Source organism: Pangasianodon hypophthalmus, chromosome 11 (assembly GCF_027358585.1).
Source record: "Pangasianodon hypophthalmus isolate fPanHyp1 chromosome 11, fPanHyp1.pri, whole genome shotgun sequence".
Lineage (NCBI taxonomy): Eukaryota > Metazoa > Chordata > Actinopteri > Siluriformes > Pangasiidae > Pangasianodon > Pangasianodon hypophthalmus.
Genome location: NC_069720.1, coordinates 6,806,841 through 6,834,376, shown reverse-complemented (window position 1 = coordinate 6,834,376; position 27,536 = coordinate 6,806,841). Strand labels below are relative to the sequence as shown.

Below are 27,536 nucleotides of genomic sequence, written 5' to 3'. Positions count from 1 at the left end.
CACCTGCTCATTTATGCAATTAACTAATCAGCCAATCATGTGGCAGCAGCGTAATGCATAAAATCATGCAGATACAGGGCAAACATCAAACATCAGAATGGGGAAAAATATGACCTCTGTAAGTTTAATTGTGGCATGGTTCTTGGGGCCAGATGGGCTGGTTTGAGTATTTCAGAAACTGCTGAACTCCTGGGATTTTCACACACAAAAGTCTCCTGTACCTGCACGATTTTTTGCATTGCACTGCTGGCACATGATTGGCTGATTAGAGAACTGCATGAATTTGCAGATGTACAGGTGTTCCTAATAAAGTGGATGGTGAGTGTAAGTAGGAGTAGAAATAGAAGAATAATATTGGGTGAAGAGAAAAGTTTTCAGCTGATATGCAAGAAGGAACAGAAGGAATAGAAGTGCAGTCACGGAGAGTTTGGGACTGGGCATTCCACAATTAACATCATGCATAATGTTCTTTATACAAGCAACATTTTGAACAGAATGTGGAATGAAATTACATAAGGAAATTTCATAGACAATAAAAGTTATAAGAATCACATAGGGATATGATATGAGCAGCAATAATAATAAAATGTACAAAATCATTAGAAAATAACATGAGAAACAAGAATAAGAGTAATTAAAGCTGCAAGCAGCATTTTCAGGGGCCAAGCACCCAGACTGGGGGCAGTCGTGGCCTAATGGTTAGAGTCTCAGACCTGTAACCCAAAGGTGAACCTGAAGGTTGTGGGTTTGAGTCTCAGGTCAGGGGGGAGTGAAGGACCAGTGCTCTCTTCCACCCTCAATACCACGACTGAGGTGAGACCCTTGAGCAAGGCACAGAACCCCCAACTGCTCCCCGGGCGCCGCAGCAAAAAAGGCTGCCCACTGCTCCGGGTGTGTGTTCACGGTGTGTGTGTGTGTGTGTGTTCACTTCTGTGTGTGTGCACTTGGATGGGTTAAATGCAGAGCACAAATTCCGAGTATGAGTCACCATACTTGGCTACACGTCACTTCACTTCACTCACTCAGTGACCCGTACATTCACAGACATGCTACAATTGTTGCATAAGCAATCACAAGAAAGCAGAGCCCTAACTATACACAAAGAGATTCAAGAATGATTTGTAGTTTTATGAATTTGCCAGTCCCTTAAGTAAGTTTCATTTAGATGGGCCTCAAGATGACGTGAGCCAAATTTGGTGAAGATTGGACAAAATTTGGAGGAGGAGCAAAAATGGCTTGAATTTCAGATGTTGGTGTGCATTCACTTCAGCATATTCCAGGGAATTAAATTCATCAAATGATATAAGGAAAAAATTAAATTTATTACAGTTCTTGACCACATGGTGATGCAGTCACGAAACTTCTTGGGTACATTCAGGGCGTAGTCCTGAAGATACTTATCAAGTTTCATGATGACACGTTGATGCATTTCTGAAATATACCCTCACATCCTGTTGTTTGAATTTTCCAGGGCGTTGGAGGAGAAATGTTTGAATATCAATATTCCTTTGATAATTTTTGTTCAGACAGGTCTCAAGATGATGTGAGCCAAACTTGGTGAAGATTGGACAAAATTTGGAGGAGTAGCAAAAATGGCAGTTAGATGGAAGCATTTTTACCATGTTATTGTTAGTTTTGAATGAAATTTCATGAAATTTGTTGCATTGCCTCAGGTCATGGTCCTAAAGATGCCTACCAAGTTTGGTGTCAGTGTGTTAAGTCATTGCTGCGATACAGCCTCACTTCCTGTTTGGCGGCTGTCAGATTCGTTGGCCCATTACGGGCAAACTGTTTGGAATTAAAAAATTTTTGAAAACTTTTGTGAGGCTTAGTCTGAAAATGATGTTTGCTAAATCTGGTGATTGGACAAAATTGGACAAAGTTTGTAGGAGGAGTAGCGAAAAACACTTTTTGACAATATCCAAGATGGTGGAAAATCTAATTAGGAAGAAATTGACATCATAGGGTGCGTTAAACTCGTCTGAACCCAGGGAATTAAATTTTGAACTTTTAAATTTTGAACACATGGTTCAAAAGTTATGACCATAAACGTACTTCCAAATTACGCCAAAATTTGACCCAAACGTTAGCAGCACTTGGCCCAAATTTGGAAAAAAAAAAAAAGTTCCTTAGACCCTCTCCAATCAGTGTGCCAAATTTCACAACTTGTTACCAGACTGCTCTGTGGGCTGCCATAGACACCCTAACCAGAAGAAGAAGAAGAAAAGGTAGAATAACAGTAGGGTGCCTATGCACCTTCGGTGCTTGGCCCCCTAATTAAAAACAGAAGCAATCATATAAAGCAGAGTTTCTAAAATAAAAACAAGAATGAGATTAAATAAAAACAGAAAAAATAGTAAAAACAGAGAGATTAAATATTAAGACTCCACATACATAAATAGACATGTGAAGCTGAAGGAGCTGTAGTTTGTGTCTGCAGTAGGAGTCTGTCTCCCCTCAGTCTACTTGCCATGTAAAGTCTGGGTCACTTTTTTTTCCAACTTTTTGTGTTCTGATGACTGTGTTTTTGCACATATTCTGCATTATGATCTAGAGATTGTTTAGCTTTGAGTGATAGCTCTGTAATCATTTTTAATCTCAGCCCAGGGCAGCACTCAGTCACGTGACGTCATGCGTGACTGCGCGTCGGAGCGCGCTGGATAGGTGGCGTGCTTCTCTCACACAGCTCCAGCAGAGCGCACAGGACTGACAGTGCGGATGTTGGGCATAGCCGGTGTCTGACTGACTGCTGTGTACATTGGCAGGAGTTAACAGGTGTAAAATGGTCCATAGAGAGGAAATCTTAAAGCCGGTATGGCACGCGTTTGGCGCGCTGGATGTGGACCGGAAAGGAAAAGTGTCCAAGTCTCAGCTGAAGGTAGGAAGTAAAGGAAGAAAATCAGTCAGGAGAGACTGGCATGTACAGAAACTTTTTAAACAGTTTGTTTCCTTGTTTTGGAGTGAAGCTGGACTGGGTATATTAAGTGACTTTTAATGACACCGTTAATGTTTTGGCACAATGTGCGCAAAGTCCGTGCGCGTTTAGACGGAAAGCGCGTTAATGACGTCAGCTGGAATTGTTCTGCTTTGTTATAAGGGGAAATAACAACGCCTTTTTTTTAAAAAAAAGATCTTATTTCCCCATAGGATAAGCACTGTCTGTGTCTCTGACAGACGTTTCCAATAAAACTCTAATTTACGCGCGTCACGTTTCCACTGGCGTGATTTTTATCTTCTGCACTGATCCAGAGTTAATTAGAGTTGATTGGCTCATGCTGAACCAGATTACCAAACCATCAGGAAAATGATGAAATTACAAACATATGTTCATGATTTGAACTTACTTGATGCTTAGTTTGTTACAGAAGTACATCTCATGTATTTAAGCATCATAAATATATGTAATATATCAGTCTTGACAATTTTATAATCTGCTCATACTGATCTTTGGGGTCAACTTCCTGTTTGATGCTGGCCACACCCCCTTACAGAATGTCAAATGAATTAAGATATTAAGGGTTTAGGGTTTTGTAACTTGCTCATCAGGCCTGAAAATAAATGCTGTACAATTCCAGGACAACTGTCCCAATTTACCTGATTTGACTCATAATAATATCTGATAATATTTGCATTTGAATTGTATTAATCTTAAGAACTTTTACAGCACACACACACACACACACACACACACACACACACACACACAAATATCACTTCTCAAATTCTAAAGAACTGGCTTGTATGAAACCAAAAGGCTTGGTGTCACTTCATGTTCATATTTATAGAAATGTGATTTATGCTTGGTCTGTCTTGTCTGCCAGCACGGAAATATATATGGTGAGGAAAATTTGTTTCATTTCTGAGTAATTTCACATGTCTTAAGATAACCCTGAACACCTGCCATGTGGTTTTGGCTTACACAGTTGAGAAGTTTTCTCAACGGTTTATGCCAAAGTGGGACCCTGGCTTCACTGTTTACAACAGCGGGTGCAATTATGCAGCTGAGATTAATCATAAAGACTGTCCTGTTCTCAACCCAGGACTCTTATTGACAATCTACACCACACTTAGTGTTGTTTATCTTTACTCTTCTACACCCATATTCTGTACTGATTTATAATGCCACTATCCAGCATCACCCAGAAGAGGACAGGCTTCATTTTGAGTCTGGTTCCTCACAAGGTTTCCTCCTCATGAGAGTTTTTCCTCTCCACTGTCGCCTCTGGTTTGCTCTTTATGGTTCAAAATCTACATAAGGATTTCTGTACTGCATCTTTGTGACAATGTCTGTTGTTAAAAGTGCTGTTTTATGTCTGCTCTGCCTTGTGAAGGTTCTGTCACACAACCTGTATACGGTGCTGCAGATTCCATATCAAACCTCTGAGCTGGAGGAACATTTCAAGGACGACGATGAGGGACCCGTGTCCACGCAAGGCTACATGCCCTATCTGAACAACTTCATCCTAGACAGGGTAGATGGAGTCCACCTCCTCCTCTTCCTCTTATCATCTTGCTCATTCTCATGGTGCTCCTCCTGTAATAATAAAAGGTTCCTGAAAGATCTTTTAAGGGGTTCTTTGGTGTGTTTTGCCAGAGGTACCCTTAAAAACATGCCTCAGGAACTTTTTTGTGAACATGAAAACAAAAAAGAACCTTTAACTCAATTGTTTCTTTTCTTCTCATTCTTTTCTTCTCTTCCTGTTTGCTTTTTGCTCTCACCTTCATCTTACTGTAATCATCACCGTCTTCCTGCTCGTCCTGTACCTTCTCGTCCTCACCTTTCTTCTCATTCACCTCCTTATTCTCCTTCCCTTCTTCTTCCTCCTTTTATTTCTCCCTGTCCATCTGTTTCTCTTCCTCTTTCTGCTCCTTGAAAAAGTAAAAAAAAAAAATAATTGCACAAAAATATACATAATAAACATAGCATATCAAATATTCACTGAAATAGAAGTGTTATGCATTAAAAAAAGCAAAAAAGTATTTACTTTTTGTAATCACCAGTTTGTAGGGGTTGTAGTAGTTTCGAGTGAGATGACATTTTTGAGACAAAATATCAGTCTTATGGCCATATAATGTGGTTTTTACCATTCATAAAGCAAAGGACAAGCACGTGAATGCATTAGTGATGGAGTAGATGCATTAAATTGAATCTTAAGACATAAATCAATGCTAAGCAACGTTAGTGCTATAATGTTTATTTCAGAAAAACATGCTAGTATGTGGATTGTTTACTCTAAATTGCCACTTATGTGTGAATGAGTGTGTGTGTGAAAATGTATTTTTGATTTTGGAAATATTAATTCAGTAATACATTTTCAGTGGAGGAAATGTGGAGTGGAGGAGTTACTGAATCGAGGGCAGATTAATTATAAAGTATGATAAAAATCATTCATGATGTCAATAATAAACACGTATGTACATTATGTCAGTTAATGTACGAATCATATATTTCATTCACCGTAAACGACTCACATTAATGTTTTCTAATGAAGCACGTCCCGTTTATGTTCAATCCAAATATTTCGAATAGGCGGTAAATAAATATCTAGACAACAATCAGTGTATTTGTGCTGGCTGGTAAACTGAACTGTGTGATGAACACTGCTGCTGCTATCATGAGAAATTACATCACTACATGATTTTCTGAGTTAATTCATTAACTTCCATACCAACATTTTATGACATATCATAAAATAGACATATAGTACAATCATATGAAGCCAGATAAAAGTGTGACATTTAAATGTAAACTTTACATTTCGAATCTTCTGGATATTCTCAAAGTATCATATTTAAATATAAACTTTCCTTTCTAAGTGTTCAGTAGTAAGTAACTAACAGGTCATTTATGACAGTTATGCTGTTGTCTTTATTTGAAAGGTTTGTGTTTTAGTGCTTTAACATGGTCTTCACAGACACACATGCTTACACACAGAATACAGACATGGAGAAGTATGTGGTCGAACGGGCTGCTGACTAATAACAAGTTTTTTCCTCTTTTTCCTCCGCTTACCCATGTGACATGACACTTTTGTCTCATATACTGGTATTTTTAGTTTTGGTTTACTTCTGAGAAAGGATTGATCATGTGGAGAGTTACACTTTAGCGCTGAATGTCTTCAAGAAATGACCACGTAGACATAATTTATTCAATTCTATAAAAAGGCACTTTAGTCAGTTCTCTCTTTTCCATTAATGCTGATCTGTTACGGGGCAGACATACAAATTTTATTTTCAATTGCTAATTAACACGTTCGACGACTTTAAATGTGACTATAAATATAGAAAAAGCATGATGTGTTCTTCAATAAATGATCAAAAACCAAACTAAATCGCTGTGATATAAGAGCAATAAAACACTTCAGGATGTTCTGTCATAGGGAAATAACAACAACTTGAGGGTGGTAACAGTAGTTGAGCTTCGTGTCGGGCCTCATCACACCACCCCATCGTTGAATATTTTCCTATAACAGCATGTTCACGAGTGTTTTATTCCATACATATCATCCACCATACATATCACTCACCAAAAACCATTGTCTTATTGTACAATCATACCATACATTTTTCTTGAATTTTTTTGAAGCCAAATATTTTTCTTAGAAAATTTTTTATCTTTGCACTCAAAAGAAAGTTCCATACTGCTTGAATCATCTCAGATCATGTTTTTAAACCCAGATAATTATACAGTGATTCACCCTAAAGCATATTATTCAGTAATAACAATGAATGAAACTAATAGTAAAGGTGTGTAATGAGTGAGGAATGTAAATCTGGACTCACTGATTTAAGATTTTCAGGAGTTTAACCGCCTGTTTTCTAATCCCAGATCCAAGGCAAGTTTGATTTTCTGGAGCTGAATAAAATGTGCTGGACGCTGTGCGCCCGTAAGAACATCTCCAACAACCGCATGCTCATCTCTGACGAAGATGCTTTCAAAGTCTGGTGTATTTTCAACTTCCTGTCTGAAGACCGATATCCGCTTGTGATCGTAACAGAAGAGGCGAGTAAACTAAAATCGAATCTTGTACAATATCCACAAGTTCATTTGATTGAATTCTGAGAGTCATTTTAAACTATTCTTTTCTCATCACCCAAGATCGAGTATTTCCTGAGGAAGCTGATGGACGCCGTGAGCGGGAACTGGAATGAGGGCAGGTTTGTGGACTACAAGGCCCAGCTGAGTTTGAAGCAGAATTGTCTGAATGTGTGGGAGCTGATTGAGCTGGTGGGTATGGGCCACTTCACCAAGGGCATGGACCGCCAGACCACTAGCATTGGCATCACTCAGGTCTTCCAGGAGCTCATTCTGGATATTCTCAAACAGGTGAGAAATGGTGTGTGTGAAACTTTAAGCCTTACGTTTGGTTTAATATTCAGCCAACCTCTTTTCTAAGGTTAGAGTATACAACATATACACCATAACCATCCATATATACTTTTATACCACAGTGTTATTGAATTCTCGATTCTGATTGGTCAAAAATGTGTTAATTAGTTTTCAGGAAAACGGGCTTATGTTAAAGCCCTCATTCTAATACTTTATCGTTTCTATAGTAACAGCCGATTGACAGGAAGTTGTATGGAGGATGCCCCACATAATCTAAACCTAATATTAAATGGACTAAAAATGTGCTGTTATTTAACGAAAACATTTAGAGAAAAATGTGTAATAGTTGATATGATTAAGTTTTCTGTAAGGACATGTTTATTTAATGCTTTGTAACCATCAGAGGTTAAAGCTGTAACGTTAAGTTGTCTGTCACAGGAAAGTCTAAAGGACAGAGGTTTCAGCTTTCTTGGTAACATGAAAAGCTGCATTTTTTTTGTATTATTAACTTTAAATGACATAAAAAATTGAGGCTGGTGAGTTTGCAGCTGTGAGATAAGTGAGAACAAGAACTAACTTGTTTTGCACATGTTCCACAACATTCAACATTAATCGTTGGCAATTAGCTGTGAATGAATAAGATGAATAAAAGACTTTGGGACATGCTGTTGTAGGTAAATAATAAACTTTGAGGGGGAAACACTAACTCTGCTTCCTCATACCACCTCGTTGTTAATTATTTCTGTATAATAGCACGCCCCGTCATGTTTTCAGCAATATAAACAGTACCAATATATTAGATAAATTATTAGATAAATTAATCCACACACTTAAAATTTCACATTGCAAAAAATGATTTTTAATCTTGTTCCACTAGTAGTAAATTTTGACCAAAACAGAGTATCAGGATTAAAACAAATGCAATGACAGAGACATATTCCATGTGTGTTTGTGTGTTTATATAATATTATGTCTTTCCGTTCCTAAAGGGCTATATGACGAAAAAAGGCCACAAAAGGAAAAACTGGACAGAGCGCTGGTTCGAGCTGCGTCTCGATTCAATCTCGTACTATGTGACGGAGGACCTCAGTGAGAAGAAGGGCTCCATTTCACTGGACCGTCACTGCTGCGTGGAGGTGAGAACTCAACAAGGCCTGTGTTTAAAATATGATGCTGAGCAAGTCACGCTCAAGTGTTTTTGTTTTTTTCAGTCTTTACCAGACAGAGAAGGAAAGAGAAACCTCTTTATCATCAAATGTCAAGACAAAAGCCTCGAGATCAGTGCCTCGGACAAAAAGAAACGGCAAGAATGGATTCAGGGTAAGGAAACTTTATAGTGTCCCAGTGGAAAGTACTTCATCAATTCAGTACTTCAAACTATGTCACATTCCCTTTTCCCTGAATAAACTTTATGCTTCTTATATTTTCTACTTTCTGTTTCTTACATTATAATTTACAAATCACAAAAGATAATGAACAAGATATTTCTTTTTTTTGTGCAGCTACTAATTTAATTGTTCCTGTGGGAAAACAGAAAAGTGCGGATATTTCTTCTTTTGTAAAATAGGCTCTCCCTTATTATCCATTTTCACCATTTATTGTCCATTTTGCTAGCTTTCTACACAGCTATACTATATGGCCAAAAGTATGTGGACGTCACTCCTATATGTGATTCTTCCCCAAACTGTTGCCAAACTGTTGGAAACACACAACTGTATAGAATGTATGCTGTAGCATTACAGTTTCTCTTGACTGGAACTAAGAGGCCAAAACCTGTTCCAGCATGACAATGCAAGCTCCATGAAGACATGGTTTGCTAAAGTTTGAGGGGAAGAACTCAAGTGTCCTGCACAGAGCCCTGACCTCAACCCCACTCAACACCTTTGGGATGAACTGGAACGACAACTGCACCCCAGACCTCCTCACCCAACATCAGTGTCTTACCTCACTCTTGCACTTGGGGCTGAATGAGCACAAATCCCCACAGCTGTGCTCCAAAATCCTTCTTAGAAGAGTGGAGGTTATTGTAACAGAATCTGGAATGGGATGTTCAACAATCATGTATGGGTGTGATAGTCTGGTGTCCACAAACTTTTGGCTATATAGTGTATCTCATATGTACGCACATACAAGAGATGTGGCTCTGTCCTGGTGACATTACAGCATGTTAAATAGGTGCAGGCTGACCATGAATTGTGCATTCCTTGTAAGGAACGGTATGAATGCTAACCCCGCCCCTAACTCCACCCCTGACCCTAGCCAAACCTTAACCTAAACTTCATAAATTTATATATGAATTCTGTTGTCCAAATTATTGCTGATTTCTGAGTGTGTCCACACTGAAAAAGAAAACATTCTAACTTTTAAATACTTGAGTAAACCATAGATTGGGCATGCTTCCAATTACTCTCTACTTCCACTTTTAAGATACCTCAGATTTTTTTCAGATTTTTCTTTATTTTTTTTCTCACTCCTGATCTCAGACAATTTTTGATCACATGCCAAAAAAATAATATATATGTGTGTGTGTGTGTGTGTGTGTCAGCCATTCAGGACTGCATTAACCGGCTGAGGCAGGGTCTGTCTGCGCCCCACCGTGAGGCTCGACAGCGAAGACGAGAGCTGCGCAACCGCCTGCAGGCAGAACAAGTGCGGATGGAGGGACAGATGAAGGAGCTGCAGTTGGCCAACGAGAAGAAACAAAGAGAGCTGGAAGCCATGAGGAAGGTACTACAGTCCAGTCATAACATCAATCACAATCCAACTCCTTACAACCCTCTAAAAAGATTCCCCTTTCCTGTAACATATACAAAATATAAGCACACGACAGCCCAAATCACACGTGCTCATTGACAGGAACGTATCTAAATACAAATTCTAAGTAAATATCATTTTATTGTCTTGGTCGTTTTTGTTGGTGCTTTGGTGCTTTTGTTGGTGAATCAGATTTTTACTTTTTAAGTAGAAATTTAACTAGAAATTTCTTCCCAACTAACAAAACCATTGTTTATAGCCAAATTTCACACGTACCATGGTTTGCAGAAATTTTGACCACAGCTCTCTACAAAATTAAAAAAAAAAAAAAAACAGCGTGTACGCCTGTTCTATTGATTTAAACATTACCCATTTAAACTCTTACAAGCCGTCATGGGTTCAGACTTGCCCTTCATTCACACTAGCAGGCTACATGACACTTGCGTTGCTTGCAGTTTATCCTTTGTGGGTTTGTGACACGACCACAAATACAAATGGAAACATGGCCTGTTTGGCTTTGTCAACTTCTCATATGAGACTGTAGAAGCCCAAATGTATATACTCTGCTGGGAAAGTGAAAATCATGGAAATATAAGTAAATATAAGGAAATATAAGTTTTTCTTCAATCCGTGCCAGCTGTGTGTGCAAAAAACAGCCCAGTGGTCAATAAAATTAGCTCTAAAATCAGGCTAAAACCAAAACGCTAAATATTCTATACAGTGTTTTGTTTTTGTTTTTTTCAACTCAGTGGCTTTTACGTTGTGACAACAGCAGCTATCTTTACTGAATGCAGTTCATCTGTGGGAAATTTGTCACAATGATTTGGCAACCATATTACATCCCTGACGTAATACTGATGTTTTTTGTTTTTATTTATCATAGCTAGAAATCTGCTTATTTTTCCTGTCAGTTTGAATATCACTGGTATGTGAAGTGGAAAAGAAGATGATTGAGCATACCGTGTCTCTCCAGCTGTTCTGTTTTTTCTTCCTCTCTTTCTTTACCATGTCCACTGGCTTCTGTTATAGTATGAAAGAGCACACTTTTGTGTCAGTACAATCAACTTCTCCAGTTATCTGCTTCATCTACACATTATTTTGCCTTTTTTCCCTTGTCAATCTGTCCTTCATGCTCTGCGCTTCACACTTGCGTTCTATGTATGTGACCCACCCAGTCTCACTTTACAGAATCTGTAACAGCCTTTCATCAGCATCACTTCCAGCATTGTGTGTGTGCATCTGCTTTACACAGCTTCAGTTACTGCTCAGTGACTCATATCCTGCTGCTGTAACACTCAGTTTTAACTTAAACCAGTAAAGGCCACAACTAAATAAATGTGATAACTGTGATAAAAAAAAGAGCCACACATGCAAAATGAGGCCACGGCTGTGGGCACTGAACTCATGAGCTCTTTATACAGAGAAGCTGTTTCTGTAGATGCTCAAGTTCCTGTTTTTAGTCGCCTCAGCTGCTAAGCCTGTCATTTCACTTTCAGAAGTGTCTTTCCTCTATTACAGCTAGAAAATCAAGTTCCTCTTTTTTTTTTTAGGAGAGCTGACAGGAGATATGCTTATCAGCTTGTAACAGTATCCTGCATAGTTCTGAAGATCAGGTCTCATGTGGACCTAACAAGGTTATAATAAACAGATTATCATTAATAATAATTCTCATTATTAAACAACAGGAGAAAGGTAACTGGGGGCTACAGGGGCAGCAGCTATTACGCATACAATAACTGTATCTGTGCTTAATGCTGGGCCGCATCATACCACCCCATCTTTTAAAATGCAACAACACCACAAAGTGTGACGTTGCATTTTATTCCTGATGCACTTAACAATATATATATATATATATATATATATATATATATATATATTTTCTTCTACATGGAACACTAACTTCTGTTTGTTCATCAGAATCTGGACGAGGCGGCAGCGAGAGCTGTGATGGAGGAGCAAAGAAGAATTCGAACTCAAGCAGAGCTACAGAACAACTACAGAATGGACCTGGAGAGAGAAAAAATGGTAACCAATACCACTGTAACTTAAATACTCACACACAGACACACACATATCATCCACCTGCTATACATCTGTTAGAAAGCATCTAACAGGAGAATCTTGGATATCATTTGGACGTGCGAGAGACGTGTTTCAGCTGTGCTGTGTGTGAACGTGTGTGTGTGGGTCAGGTGCGGCAGCAGATGGAGGAGCAGGTAGATCAGATGTCGAGCGAGCTCAGGTTGTACCTGCAGCGTGTCCGGGAGCTGGAGGACATGTATCGTCGACTGGAGGAGGCGCTAGAGGACGAGAGACAGGCGAGACAGGATGAGGAGAATCTGCGCAAACGGCAGGCCAGGTACTACACATAAAAAAAAAAACATACAACACACACTTTATCTATATAGCATGGATGAAATGTGAGTCAGAATGTACTGTAAACACTGAGTGTGTGTGTGTGTGTGTGTATGCCAGGCTGATGGATGAGGAGGTGAGGAAGCGCACTGAGCTGGAGCAGATGCACCTACAGCAGCAGCGAGCCATCAGTCAGACACAGCAGGAGAAAGAGCAGCTGAAGCAGCAGAGGTTGGAGCAGGACCGCGCCCTGCAGATGGCAATGCAGCAGCTGGACAGTCTCGAACAGCAGAGACAGGGGGCACTACAGGAGTATGAGGCCAGTTAACTCATACACACACGCCATGTATTCACCTGGTTGTTTTATGTGTACTGAGCATCAGTATTATATCCAAATAGACATTATTCACTTCACTATTCAACTACAGAACACATTTGACATCTTAAACATCTCCTAATGCATTACAACACATGAGAGATTCCTCACACCGGGTTCTTCCCAAAAGAAGGATTGGCGACACTAAAATCTCCCTAGTATTGAATGAGTGTGTGCATACAATAGAAATGAAATGATTTTTTTTTACTGCCTTTAGTTACATTTAATGGAATTGTGTAGTCTCTCAGTGTAGGATTGTTTTTTTTGTGTGTTTTCATGTGACTAAAATGTTCATTAATTAAAGTTAAAAGTGCATTTTTTTCATATTTAAATATGTCCTTAGACCTATAATAAGCATACAATTTAAAAGATACATTTAATTATGACCCACAATATTGCCATGCAAGTCATCTCATTAGTTCTGTCAGAACAACTGTGTAGCCACGCCCCCTTTTTCCTTTAAAGGGAAAAAGTTTCTACAGTTTCCAGGGACTTGAAGCTGTTCTGGTGGCTTGCATTTACCCAACACACTTTATGTTGATTTTTCCTTTGTCATCCATCTGTATATGTCATTAAACTTGTTGCAAAGATGATACATTATTGATTAAATGTAATGACGCTTGATGTGTGTGAATGTAATCACAGGCTGTGAAAAGGAAACTGGAGCAGGCAGAGAACAAGACGAAGAGCTGGAAGGATAAAGTGGCGCAGCATGAAGGGCTAATTCGACTCATCCAGCCAGGTAAGAGAGGTGCATAGTGTTTGTCTGTCAGTGACCTGATGTTGGACTGTACAGAGCTTAAACTAAACCAGCTCTCTAAACATTTGTCTGCTTTATCAGTTTACTCTGCACTTTACTACTATTCCACTATCTGGTCAGATCAGGGGTGTCCAATCTTACCCAGACAGGGCCAGTGTGGGTGCAGGTTTTCATTCCAATCAAGCAGGAGCCACACCTGATTCCAGCTGTTTAATCAGTTGACTTTGGCTTTCAGTAGACTCAGGTGTGGCCTTTGCTTGGTTGGAATGAAAACCTGCACCCACACTGACCCATTCCGGATAAGATGGGTTAGATGCACCCCTGGGTTAGACAACAAATTTTATCAAATGATTTGATTAACTTAATACTTACTTTTTACAATTTTTACTTCATCAGAGTATAATTGTAATCCGATCTCCCATTTTGTAGGCAGCAAAGGTCCGCAGAAAATGACCAACTGGGGTCCGGCGGCATTCACGGACAAAGAGCTGGAAATGAGAGAGAAGATTTGGCAAGAGAACAAGAACAAACCAGACAGTGCCCTATAATCTGTTTTACATGCTTGTCATTTTTTAAGGCAAATGTACACATTTCTTAATCCTGATTTATATATTACTGAGATGGTTGTTCTTTTATAATTTTAAGATTTTCTAATAATGTATTATACAGCACTGTGTGTTGCTGCCTAACAGCTCCAGGGTCCCCATTTCCCAAAAACCTGCTGGTAGGCGAACTGGAGACTCTAAATTGCCCCTAGTTGTGAATGAGTGCATGAATGTGTGTGTGTGCACATGGTGTCCTCAGTGAACCAGTGTCCCATCCAGGGTGTATTCCCACCTCACCCTCTAGTGTTCCCGCAGTATGCACCGGATCCACTGTGACCCTGATCAGGATAAAGCGCTTACTGAAGATGAGCTGAATGTATAAACAGTACAAGCTTACAGATAGAATAAACTGCAGCTGGAGTGTAATCATATCAATCACACGAAGAAATAAGACTTATGGTGGATTTGTGTCATAATTTTTAAATCTCAGTTTCACTCTTACACTTTTTTTTTCTATATTCAGGAAATTAAATATGTTGTCAAGTGGAAATTCCACACACTGTAACATGCATTACTGTGAGTTCTTAAATATTAACAGTTAGGAAGAACAGCGTGACGCCGTGGTTATACGTGTGCAACTGTGCAGTCTCATCCACTAGATGTCACTGTCATTCTAATAAATTGTCCAGGATCTTGTAGCATCCTTCTCTAAACATCTCTGACACTGTGCATGATAAGACATAAGATAATAATATACAGATGGACTGTATCGGGCTCTTTGATGCTACATGCTGTCACTATTCAAATGATTGCAGCGATGTTCTCACACTGATAAAAGCTCCCTGTTGAAGGGTTCTCGTGGGTCTCAGGGAGCCACACTCCAGGGCTTATAATAAACAAACACAGAAGAATGATGTCTGTTTTGATCCACTCATTCTTCTGAGTACTGCTCTTTTGCTTGACTTGCAGATTTCTGAAACTTTCGCAGCACTTGTCCTGAAGTTCTCACAATAAAATGATCGTAAAAAAAAACATTTTTTAAGTGCAGTTGTGTGTTTACGATGTTTACAAAATTGCATATGAATAGCCCACTGTTGAAGTATTCGTTATTTTAAAAGTTTAATTTTTCCTTAACTGAATAAGTCAGTATAAAGAATCGTGATGCAACGGTGACTTTTATATAAAATTATATATATATATATATATATATATATATATATATATATATATATATATATATATATATATATATATATATATATACACACACATATAAAATCATATAAATCATATGCAGTACTGTGCAAAAGTCTTAGGCACATGCAAAGAAATGCTGTAGAGCAAAGATGCCTTCAAAAAATAATGAAATTAAATGTTTCTACTTAAAAAAAAACACTGTAAAAAGCAGAAAATAGTAATAAATGAAACAAAGTCAATAATTGATGTGATGACCCTTTGCTTTAAAAAAATATTAGTAGTCTCAGGTACAATTTGTACAGTTTTATAAGGAAAGGAGCTGTAAGTGTTACTGAGCATCTTGCAGAAGCAGCCACAGTTCTTCTGGAGACTTTGTCACACTTGCTTCTTATTTTTGCAGCAAAACCCAGCAGCCTTCATTCTGTTTTTTTTTTTTTTTTTGTCTGAAAAGTGGCCTCTTATATGCTGCTTTCTTTACTGACATACAAGCATTTTTCTGTACTATTTAATTTTGTGCTGGAAAACTAATGTTTGGAAATCTAAAATGTTTTTCTTCTGACTAGATAATGCAGAAGTCATAAAATAAAAATCTGTAACAAAGTTTGTAGTAAAAAATAATAGGCTGCCTAAGACTTTTGCACTGTACTGTTTGTGTCTGTGCATACATACATACACACACACACACACACACACACACACACACACACACACACACTCATTGGTTCTGCCATGTTGAGGAGCATCAACATTGCATTACAATTTGTAAAGACGGAGCTGTCGAAATATTTTGATTTCCAAAGGAATGAATACCACAAGTGAAATCATCCTTTAAACACAGTAAATACACACCCGGGTTTAAATACGTCATTAATCTCTGTTTTGCACGCTCTGTGCCTTACGATTAACACTGTAATTTCACTTAGCGTTGACCACCAACTCAACTTGCATTGGTTCCGCCATATTGAGAAATGACAACATTGCGTTAGAACGTGTGAACCCAGAGCTGTCGAAACAGTTCAATTTCCAAAGTAATGAATATGACAAGACTTAATTGTTCATGCGAAATCATCTTGTAAACACAATGAACACACAACTGAGTTTACACACCATTTTCTCTTTCCCTGCTGAAAAATACAGCTTCGTCTGACCAGCTACATGCTGCCAAAACACAGGCCAATCTGGTAGACCATCTTTACCAGCTGGTGAGTGCCGGTAGAAAGGAAACATTTACCACTACAAACGTGCTATCGTTGACAAATTATTTGAAAGAAAATATCTAACGACTAACAATAACTAAAGGCAATGAAAAATAATTTTAAAAATTATTGATCAATTTAGTCAAGTACTAAGGAAGCATAACAATAACTTACCAGATGGCAAAGATGGTCAGGCAAAGCTGGATCTTTCAACAGGGCTGTTTTTTTTTTTTTGAGAAACAGATTTACATGAATCCTGAAATGACTCTCCGTTATATCCAGTCTAAGGAAAACACCAAGTACATCCCAGCATGCACGAGCAGCCATGTGGAGAAGCCTGCTCTCTTACACAAGTCTTTATCCTTGTATGAAATGTATAATGTGTGGTAGTGAATTTGCTCTTTCTCATAGCTATAATTTAACGAAGGCAATGTAATAAACAGGACCATTTTATGATCTTAGTAAAACTATTTAGGGAAAGTGCATGTTTTAATAGTCCTCCTACTTCATTACAAAGGCATGATGTTACTTTATAAATATTACTTTTGGCAAAAACAGTCTGGACTTTAAAAGTAATTTACAGGGTTTGGGTTGGGACTCCTGCAGTTTATTGGGTTTTGAGTTTTGGCACTGGGCTGGCTTTTTGGACTGCATTTGTCACATCGCTCTGGCAACCTTTAAAGGAAAAATCTACTCTTAACAACTTACATATTAATCTTTATAAGTAACATGATATTCAATTAAATTCTGAGTTGACTTCTTTAGTTTAAATATCTTTCAACATGTTGGTCTATTTTCACTTTGGTTAAAGTTTTCCTACATTACTCACATGACGCCATTATCTACTACCAGCTGATAGTGCTGCAGTGGGATTCAGTCCTCGCATCTTTATCTAAAGAGAACGATGCAGCAGCGCTTTAGTCCTTTACTCTGTCCAGCTCTCTCATCTCCTCATCTGTACACTCTGCTCAGACACATCAGCTTCCAAAGCTTCAACTTTCATGCTAATACCACAGTCAAACACCACACTCATCTCCTAGATCGCTAACCAGCTGACTCTCTGCCATAACTCAGTGCAACTGTTTCATATAGCTGCATTGCATTCTGGAACTTGGAGTCCTGCATTTGCACCAATGCTTCCACTACTTTTACACTGGAATTCTCTTTAATAGGACATTGAATATAATGTCACTGGAAAATGAAAGAGTCAAGTGAGAAATGAAGCTCACTTTTGTTTTTGGGAGCTAACAGCCGGACATGGCTGTTATCCCTGATCTTTAAGATTGTTGAAAAATGTTTCCCCTTTACCTTGATTGATTTTTGGGACACAGGCTGAGGGACGTAGGATCGAGGAATCAAGAAAGCATCATTTAGAGTTTAGGGACGCACCCTTGGGTTCAGCCAGAATAGGATGAGGTTTCCTTTTAAGTTTGGTTCCTCTTAAGATTTCTTACTTACGCTGCCTCAGTGAGTTGATAAAAATGATGTAAACTTTATCTGCACTTCGAATCAAATACCACATCTGGCAACACAAGATCATTCAAGGCATGTCACCCCCAAAAAAGCCTCTGTCTCCCCCCTTCATAGCTGGCAGGTGCTGAGGTGGCTCCAGCTGTTCTCTCATCCAGCTGCTGGATTCTCCACAGCTCTGTCTGCATGCATGCCTCTGACCCTTGTCAGAGGGAACGGGGTCCCAAATCCATTCTCCACCCTCCAGCTTGGCCGTGGATTTGGGTGCTATATTTATATGGGCTGCTGGCATTGATTTGTTGTGGTTACAGGCTGTAAAGCAGCAACAGGGACGTGACTCCATGCGCTCCAAGAACGCTGGAGAAGAGAACATTTGAACATATGATTGGAATTTTGCTTGTAAAACCCTGGAATTAGGATAATCAATGAGTCCACTGAGATATTGGCCTGTCCTGTTAATGGCCTCTTTTAATACCAAACAGTCTTGTTCGGTAACAGAGAGATGACAACACCAACAGGACCTCATATTTCAAGCAGCTGTAGATTGTTAAAGGCAAGTCTCAGATCAATTTCACCCATTTTCAGAATGAGAAAAGCTTTTAGTTTTGACATATTTCCCGTTCTTCATGTCACGCTACATCATGATGTCTGAACTCAGTCTGACCCTGCAGTTCCAGAAATGAGATCGAAACTGAAAACGCACAATAAGGCAAACTAAACACTGTTCATCTTCCACCGCTGATGAGAAACACGACTCCACATGTCACAGCAATCCATTAACACCTACAGCATAGAGGAGGCACTGGGCTTCGCTGGCATGCGAGAGGATCAAAACAGGCGCATATGATGGCATTACTTCTGCTCCTGGCACCCACATGAAGTGCTGCTGCTCCGTAACGCCTCCTTCCCGCCTGAACAGAGAAGGACTGTTGCTCTGAATCTGATAATCTGTGGGTATTGTTTAATCAAACGCACAGCAGCAGAGCAAACACAGTTCATCCTGAGGTGCAAAGCTGAAGATGACACGGAGAACATGCCTGGATGCGTCCTGGTAACTGGGCAACATACAAACTGTGAACAGGCACGCACACACACACACATACACACACTTCTATTACTGGAATTCTGGTGAAATTTGAGTGTCATTAAACATGCCTTTGTTTCTTAACCAAATCCAGACAATAAATGATTTAAAAAATTTAATAAAATAAATAAATAAATAAAGAAATAAATAAAATAACACCACCACTAAACAATATACTAATGAATAAATTGAAAAAATGCAAATAAATAAATAAACAGTCTCATTTGTTGCACAATCATCTGTTTTTCTGTATCATCCCGTTCATTTGTGAAAAATGTTGACATTTCATGTCTTTGGGTTATTAAAAGTGATTTATGAAAAAAAACCCAAAATATAATAATAATATGAAACATCATAGTTTATATATTAACATTAGTACAATTAGTTATTTCAATTTCAATTATTTCAAAAGAGGTGCATTAATTTCTGTAGTCATTTTTCTACTTTTCTGTTAGAGGAACGTCGAGTTAATTAATGCACTTAAAGATTCCAAGGTTACACCTTTTACTGGTCTTACATTCAGGCCAAAAGAGAATCTGTTTGTTTGTTTATTTATGGAGACTTTTTTTTTTTTTTTTTTTTTTTACACTATTAACATATATTGCCTGCTCTAATGATGATGAATCAAACAGTTCTACAACATTTACAGCTCTACAAAAACCGAACTGAGTTTCAAATACTATTCCAAATAATAGCTGGTGAAGTGTGGAAGTTTACACGTTTATTCAAACACTGATGTAAATCCTCATACATCAAACTCAAATAATGGGTTTGTAGTGTTGCATGAAAAAGTACAGAGATTCTCATTCTTGTCCCAACCGCATGATTGGAAAGATAGTGACGTGATATTTCACACAGCTCACTTCCTAAACTTTTCATTTCCATTTTAGTAATGAACACAGAACAATCGTTAAAGAAATGGACTGGTTGCGTGATGAAAGCTAGATCTTCCTGCACACATGGTTCCAGCAGTTCTTAGTGTGAACTGAGGAAGTCTGATCCCCATGACTGAATTGACCAAGCCGTGGAATCCTAATCGTAGGCGAAAATATCATCTGTGCCCCCCTACAGCCTGTGAAACTGTAATTTGACTTGAATCTCATCCAGAAGATTCTCTCTTAAACCCTTTGGAATGGGAACATTCCTGTTCCAGCGTTTACTGAGGAATAAATCTTTGGCAGATGCATGTTTTCTGATCCCTTTCCAAAGAGATTTTACAGTATTACTTTCTGATTGGCCTCTTGGTATTTGACAGAAAACGCAAGGTTTCGGTCACAGATGAACGCCACTAAACAGACCAGTGAAAACCAACATTGTTCTCTTCTTGAGTAAACCACTGGAAAAGAAATAAGGGTAGCTCTGTTACACTATATGTTTATCTTGGAAGGTACTTGGGATCTTGTGTTCATAAATCCACATGTTTAGATGGACACATGGATATAAACCCAGGAAGTTATAAAAAGCTTGGGAATTTGTTCATTTGTTCATTGGGAATTTGCTAACAATACACAAAGCTACACAGCAGTAAAATAATTACAATCTTGAGCAGGAAACATTAAAACAACCAACAATAAAAATATTTAATTTGCAGATGGCAGACAGGCTATGGGGCAGGGCTTAAAAAAAGTGAGGCTCTACTGAAAGGACACCCATTAGGGCACTTCATCATGTTTCCTCACATGTAGAGGAACCATATAGGGCACTGCATCACATGTTCTCCACTGGAAAGGCACCTTAGAGGGCACTTCATCATGTTTTCTGGCACATAGTGGTGCCCTAGAGGGTACTTCCTCATGTTTTTTGGCATGTAAAGCACCTTAGAGGGCACTGTATCATGTATTCTCCACAGGAAGTGCACCCTAGAGGGCACTTCATCATGTTTTCTCGCACATAGCAGCACTCTAGAGAGCAATTCATCATGTTTTTTGGCACGTGAGGCACCTTGGAGGGCACTGTATCATGTATTCTCCAGTGGAAGTGCACCCTAAATGGCACTTTATCATGTTTTCTCATAAACAGGGGGACCCTATAGGACCCTGCATCACATATTCACCATTAGAAGTGCACCCTAGACAGCACTTTATCATGTTTTATCCATCTTAAGGCACCCTAGAGGGCACTTTATCACATCTTCTCTACTGTAGGGTCACCGTAGAAGGCAATTTATCATGCTTTATCTACCGTAGGAGCACCCTAGGATATTGGGGTTTTTGGGGGGTCCTGCCAGTAGCTTGGAGAACTTTCTGTCTCTGCAGGCTCGATGGCTGTGGCCTTTTACTTAAATATATAAATGTTTCTTCGAATCGTCTAGGCGTTTCCTCCAGCATCTTCACAAGGTCCTTTGCTGTTGTTCTGGGATTGATTTGCCCTTTTTGCAACAAACTACATTCATCTGTAGGAGACAGAATCCATCTCCTTTCTGGGCGGTATAATGGCTGTGTGGTCCCATGGTGTTTATAATGGCGTACTATTGTTTGTACAGATGAATGTGGTACCTTCAGGTGTTTGGAAACTGCAAAAAGGATAAACCAGACTTTTTCTTCTGAGGTCTTGGCTGATTTCTTTTGATTTTCCCATGATGTCAAGCAAAGAGGTACTGAGTTTGAAGCTAGGCTTTAAAATACATCCACAGGGACACCTCGAATTGACTCAGTGTACACTAAGTTAACTTAGCGGATGTAAACTTCTAACCCACTGGAACTGTGATACAGACATTTAAAAGTGAAACAATCTGTCTGTAAACAATTGTTGGAAAAATTACTTGTGTCATGCACAAAGTAGATGTCCTAAACGACTTGCCAAGACTATAGTCTGCTAATATGAAATCTTTGGAGTGGTTAAAAAATGGGTTTTAATGACTTCAACCTAAGTGTATGTAAACTTCTGACTTCATCTGTACATATACGGTGTATATACACCGTATATCAGCCATAACATTAAAACCACCTACCTAATATTGCGTAGGCCCCCCTTGTGCCACCAAGACAGCTCTGACCTGTTGAGGCATGGACTCCACAAGACCTCTGAAGTTGTGCTGTGGTATCTGGCACCAACATGTTAGCAGCAGATCCCGTAAGGTGTGAGGTGGAGCCTCCATGGATCAGACTTGATTGTCCAGCAACAACTTGAACTCATTCCTGAACAATTTTTGCAGTGTGGCAGGGCGCATTATCCTGCTGAAAGAGGCTACTGTCATTATTAGGGAATATTAGGGAATACTGTTGCCATGATGGGTGTACTTGGTTTGCAACAATGTTTAGGTAGGTGATACGTGTCAAAATAAGGGGAAGTGGTAGCTCAGTGGTTAAGATGTTGGCCATCTGATCGGAAGGTTGAGAGTTCAAATCCCAGCAGTGGCAGTCTGGTTGAGCAAAGCCCTTAACCCTCAACTGCTCAGTTGTATAAATGAGATAATTGTAAGTCACTCTGGATAAGGGCGTCTGCCAAATGCCATAAATGTAAATGTAAAGCAACATCCACATGAATGCCAGGACCTAAGGTTTCCCAGCAGAACATTGCCCAGAGCATCACACTGCCTCCGCCAGCTTGCCTTCTTCCCCAGGTAAGCGATGCACATGCACCCAGCCGTCCACATGATGTAAAAGAAAAAGTGATTCATCATACTAGGCCACCTTCTTCCATTGGTCCAGGTCTGATGCTCACATGCCCATTGTAGGTGTTTTAGGCGGTGGACAGGGGTCAGCATGAGCACTCTGACCAGTCTGTGGCTATGCAGCCCCATACGCAGCAAGCTGCAATGCACCGTGTTCTGACACTTTTGTAGCATAGCCAGCATTAACTTTTTCAGAAATTTGTGCTACAGTAGCTCTTCTGTGGGATCAGACCAGACGGGGTAGCCTTCACACCCCACGCGCATCAATGAGCCTTGAGCGCTCATGACCACTTTTGGTAGGTACTAACCACTGCATACCGGGAACACCCCACGAGACCTGCCGTTTTGGGGATGCTCTGACCCAGTCTTTTAGCCAACACATAACATTCAATATAGAGTAATGGTATTATCATAAGTGTTCATATGACTGCATAAATAGTAAAAATAAAAACACATTACATAAGGGCTTGGGAAGAAATTACATTGCCATTGCATTGTTTGGTCAGCTTGACATAAAAATTAGCAAAAGCAGATTTTATGACAGCTGACACTTGTTGAAATATAAAGTATTTAGAAATAAAAATTATACATACATATATAAACACCGGCCTTATTAACGTGTTACTAAAAGCTCTTATGCAAATTTATATGATGCCATTATTAATATGCAAGGTTTCTCAATCCAGTAATAGCAACTCTTTTCATTAAGGGATTGAGCGCGAGTAGGATGAACTGAATGTGCCTTTTGTGTTAATCACCATTCTTCACGCTTGTGTAAGTCACACTATGCTGATTTGTTGTATGAATGAGAACAGCCAGGGTCTTCCACTGCTTCACACATTAACATCTGCTCTGGCTTCCTTCATCGTGCAACCATCTGAAGCATCTCAGTTACCCCCGACGAGCATCCTCTGACTGGACAAAAAATTAGAATTATGAGAACAGATAACTTTATGTTTGGTTGTTTTTTTTTTTTTTTTTTAATGGAAGCCTCTTCATAGATAAGAAAATCCGGTATGATTTTTGTATTGCGATCTTTTCAGATTACTGAATGGATTGCCGTGATTCATCAACTTTTTTGTCTGATGAGCTCATGTGCAGATCAATTTCAGGCTGTTAGATAAACTCGAATGTATCTCTCAGGACAACAATTATGACTTCAGCCATTGAGTGCATGTCCAACAGATTGATAGGCCTCTTCCAGAAGAACAAATTTGTCTCATTCCAATGGTTGCAGTGGGACTCGCTCTTCCGCTGCAACCCTCTCTTCTTGCCGCGGTTGCCTAATCCCCCTCTTCCTGCCACAGCTATATTTGGAGTGCACTGAGAGAGACTATTAAGCTCCAGCCCAGATGTTAAACTGGGGCCACACCTGCTGAAAGTATGAACCAGCTGACATGAAGAAGATCTCACAGGAATGTCCTTAGTGCCGTGTGCCAAGCTGAAAATGGTTGCAGGACCACTATAGCACTGTTTGACCTCTTGTCTGCTCAGTTATCATTGTAAATAAAAAAGGTTTGGCTTTATGGTCCATTTCCAAGGAGACTTCACAGTATTGCATTCTGATTGGCTTCTTGGTATTTTACATGAGTGGAAGATAAGTGACATCAGAGCAGAGTTTCAGTCAAAGATGAATGCCACAAAATAGACCAGTGGGAGCAAACATTGCTCTTGTCATGCCTAAACCACGTCAGTAATAGGAATTGAGATCCTCCTCCTTGGTCATCTGAAGCTTTCTGCAGTTGTGACTTATTTTCCAGAGCTTTGGATAAGATTTGTTCATAGGAACTGCTACTGTAATCATAAAGACTGTCCTAACACTCATCTGGGTTATTTTTCCCTGGAATCTGGGCCGTTTGCCCCCCAAGAGTTTGATACATTCGGTGAAGTCTAAAAGCTGTTTTAAAGATCTCAGGAGAGGTCGAGAGGACCAATCCTTGGTCCTCTTTAAAATGGTGGTCTGGGTTTCGCTTCAATCGGTCCGAGGTGCAGACTGAAGTATTTGGGGCAAGTGTGAAAACGCCTTCATTCCCAATTCGCTCATTCTGAATCCTTTCAACTCATTGTGTACTGTTGGTTTTGTCTCTATATTACTGTATACTGTAATAGACAGATAGATCATTTTATTCATTCCAGAGAAAAATTCACCAAATAATTTATAATGATTTAAGATTTATATCACATTATCCAAAGTCTCCCTGAAGAGAGCGTGTTCCATTTTGAGTCTAGCTCCTCTCAAGGTTTCCTCCTCGTGTCACCTTTTCCTCTCCACTGTAACTGGCTTGTTCATTAGGAATCTAAATCACTTAATGTAAAGCTGCTTTGTGAGAACATCTACTGTTAAAAGTGCTATACAAATAAAATTGAATTGAAATTTTACCTTAGTGTTTACTTTCCGTGTTTTGATGTCCAGATTTAGCTTGACACATGAATGTGAATGTAGAAAATGCATGAAAGTATAAAGATAAACGCATGTTATAAACACGAATACATTGTTCAACACAGAGAAATATCTTTTCATTTTTTCAAGTGGTACTGAGCATGAGCATCTTTTCATTTATCATATGTATGCGTGTCATGTACACTTGAGCTAAATGTTCTATCTCGTGCCACAATGTCTGCTCGTTTATCACTGTAAACGAGAAGGCTTGGATCAGGACAGTCATAGCCAAAGTTCCGTTCCAGCACGTGTCTTCTTACCTCTAATTAGGCTTAGTGAGAGTGGTGCTAGAACAAAGGAAAGATTTGTTCACGCCCTGTCAGACAGAGTGAAGTCCAGAAAAACATCTCCATGCAATATCTAATATCACAATGATATCCTGCGAGGATAAAAAAAAAAATCATGACTTTGGAGACAGATCTATGGAACATTTGACTGCCCTTCAAACAAACAGCTGGAAGTTCATGGTCTTTTTTTAAAAAATTTGATTTTAACAACAACAACAACAGAGACGATCCAGAGAATCTGAAAGAGGTTAGAGTTATAGGTAAGGAATAAAACACTCGGTTTTATGCAGTTATAGGAAATTAATCAACGAGTTACTGTTACCATCCCAAAGTGTTTTATTCCTCTTATACCACGGCAATTTGCCATCACTAACTAATTTTTATTACAGAAAGACGGATCCATTTATAGTCACATTTAACGTTGTGGAATGTCTGTGAAACAAGTTAGTTCCCGTCATTAATTTACACATTATAGCAGTTATAATCAGACATTCCGTCACCAGCCTCTTGTATTAGAAAACTCAGCTACAGTTTGGCCTCTGACTGTTACAAAGTGCTGATACTGGAGACTCCTTACAAAATTGCTAAATAAACGTCTCCTCACAGAAAACGTACACGGTTTTTATCCCTTTATGTGGAGCGTTCGCTATCCAAGTCCCTGTGTAAGCTGTTACTATAGAAACAATAACATATTAGAGGGAGCGCATTAATAAAAGCTTGTGCTATCTTTTGCAGCTGGCACTACAGTCTGTTAATCAACAGAACATTAATTAACACCATCTGACCAATCAGAATGGAGCAATCAACAGTGCTGTGGTATAGAGAACATTTATGTCACATTCAGAAAGATAAATACAAACATTTGAACAGATATTCAGTCATTTTTTCTAAATAAAAATGGTTAAATATTTCACTTGTGCTAATAATGGAATATTACTTAAAATGTCCTGTTACCATGAATGAAATCTGTCACATTTATTTTGTCCTAAGGGAAAGCAAACCTTTACACTCAGCTGTAAATAATCCTAGTGATGGAACACTTTTATATGAGGATGGTCAGACTCTTCAGTGAGAAATAAACACTTGTTAGCAGTGTAATAAATCAAGGCAGTCTAAAAATGCTCTAACCCACTGGAGGTCACGCATAATCATTACAGGGGATTAAGTAGAAGTTTTGCTTCTTACTGTCAACAAGTAGCCCATCTGACACATCCTATGTGAAATATGTCGTAGTCTCATCACTGCATGGGAATGTTTACTGTACCAAAGAAGCCTAATAAATTAACACTGATGAAAAAAAAAAAACAAGCACATAACCAAACTGTATTGTTCACTGATGGTCAGGAGCTGTGGTGGCAGGTTACAGTGAAAATATAGCTCGCAGGATTCAAATGGCCAATCTGTCACTTCTCATGAAGCTCACAGATATAATGGAAAAAAACTTTAACTTGAACATGCCAGGCATTTGGTCTAGTGGGTTAATTATTATTGAGTCCAGAAAACAGTGACTTGTGTATGGACAGTAAGACATGGTACAGTTACTAACCCAAACCCAGAACTATGCGCACACTTGGTCAAGGCCATGTTCTTTTCTCCCATCACATAATGCTACCCATGAAGTAGGAGGAGTTTCTCTGCAGGGTGTGCAGTAGTGCACTAGTGATAGGCACAACTGGTAAAATTATTCGACATTTGCAAACTGCAAAAATTTCTGTCATTAAATTATTAAAAAACCCCAAATGTATTGCTTATTTTAATATAGCGTGCAAAATTTTACTCCCTCACAGCATGAACACAGCATGAGACACAGCAAGCTTGTTTTAAAGGCAGCAAGCGACCCAAATAAAGTTGAAAATATTAAGAATGTCAAGCACAAACTTTGTCAGACTGTGTTAAAAAAAAGGACAAAAACAAAAGGAAACTGGTGGCTTAATCGAAAATGGCATTCTGTTGGGTACGTAGTGCACTGCGACAGCCTTACCTGCCCTATGTAGTGAGCATATATAGTGAACAAGGAGCCACTTGGAATTTGGTCCAACCTGAAGATGAAGAATTTTACCTGGACTGCAAGTAAGAAATGTAATACAGTTAAATGTAAGTAAGAAGATAACATTACAAGCCACAAC

The 27,536-nt window shown here is 39.1% G+C and overlaps 1 protein-coding gene and 1 long non-coding RNA gene across 3 annotated transcripts; one reads left to right on the top strand and one right to left on the bottom strand.

The window, feature by feature from the left end:
• The first annotated feature begins 2,672 nt into the window (after nt 1–2,672).
• swap70a (switching B cell complex subunit SWAP70a) lies at nt 2,673–14,585 on the top strand. The gene is made up of 12 exons (XM_026930731.3): nt 2,673–2,878; nt 4,332–4,472; nt 6,830–7,003; nt 7,100–7,327; nt 8,320–8,466; nt 8,542–8,650; nt 9,876–10,057; nt 12,005–12,112; nt 12,280–12,446; nt 12,563–12,761; nt 13,464–13,560; nt 14,008–14,585. Exons 1-12 carry the CDS (start codon nt 2,783–2,785, stop codon nt 14,124–14,126), a joined length of 1,767 nt encoding a protein of 588 aa, XP_026786532.1. The 5' UTR covers nt 2,673–2,782; the 3' UTR covers nt 14,127–14,585.
• Nucleotides 4,466–12,097, bottom strand: LOC128319344 (uncharacterized). Of its 2 annotated transcripts, XR_008302796.1 has the most exons (3): nt 11,988–12,097; nt 11,045–11,104; nt 4,466–4,869 (listed from the first exon to the last, which is right to left on the bottom strand). It is a non-coding gene; the product is annotated as an uncharacterized LOC128319344 (long non-coding RNA). The 2 variants fall into 2 exon arrangements; XR_008302795.1 differs by lacking the exon at nt 4,466–4,869 and having other exon boundaries at nt 8,370–11,104.
• Nucleotides 14,586–27,536: the final 12,951 nt, after the last annotated feature.

What these genes read in the sequence shown, in the direction of transcription:
- swap70a (XM_026930731.3), top strand. Translation starts at nt 2,783, where the DNA reads ATGGTCCATAGAGAGGAAATCTTAAAGCCGGTATGGCACGCGTTTGGC. An exon ending in ACAACTTCATCCTAGACAGG is followed by an intron (nt 4,473 to 6,829) that starts GTAGATGGAGTC and finishes TTCTAATCCCAG; the next exon opens with ATCCAAGGCAAGTTTGATTT. An exon ending in CTGCGCAAACGGCAGGCCAG is followed by an intron (nt 12,447 to 12,562) that starts GTACTACACATA and finishes TGTGTATGCCAG; the next exon opens with GCTGATGGATGAGGAGGTGA.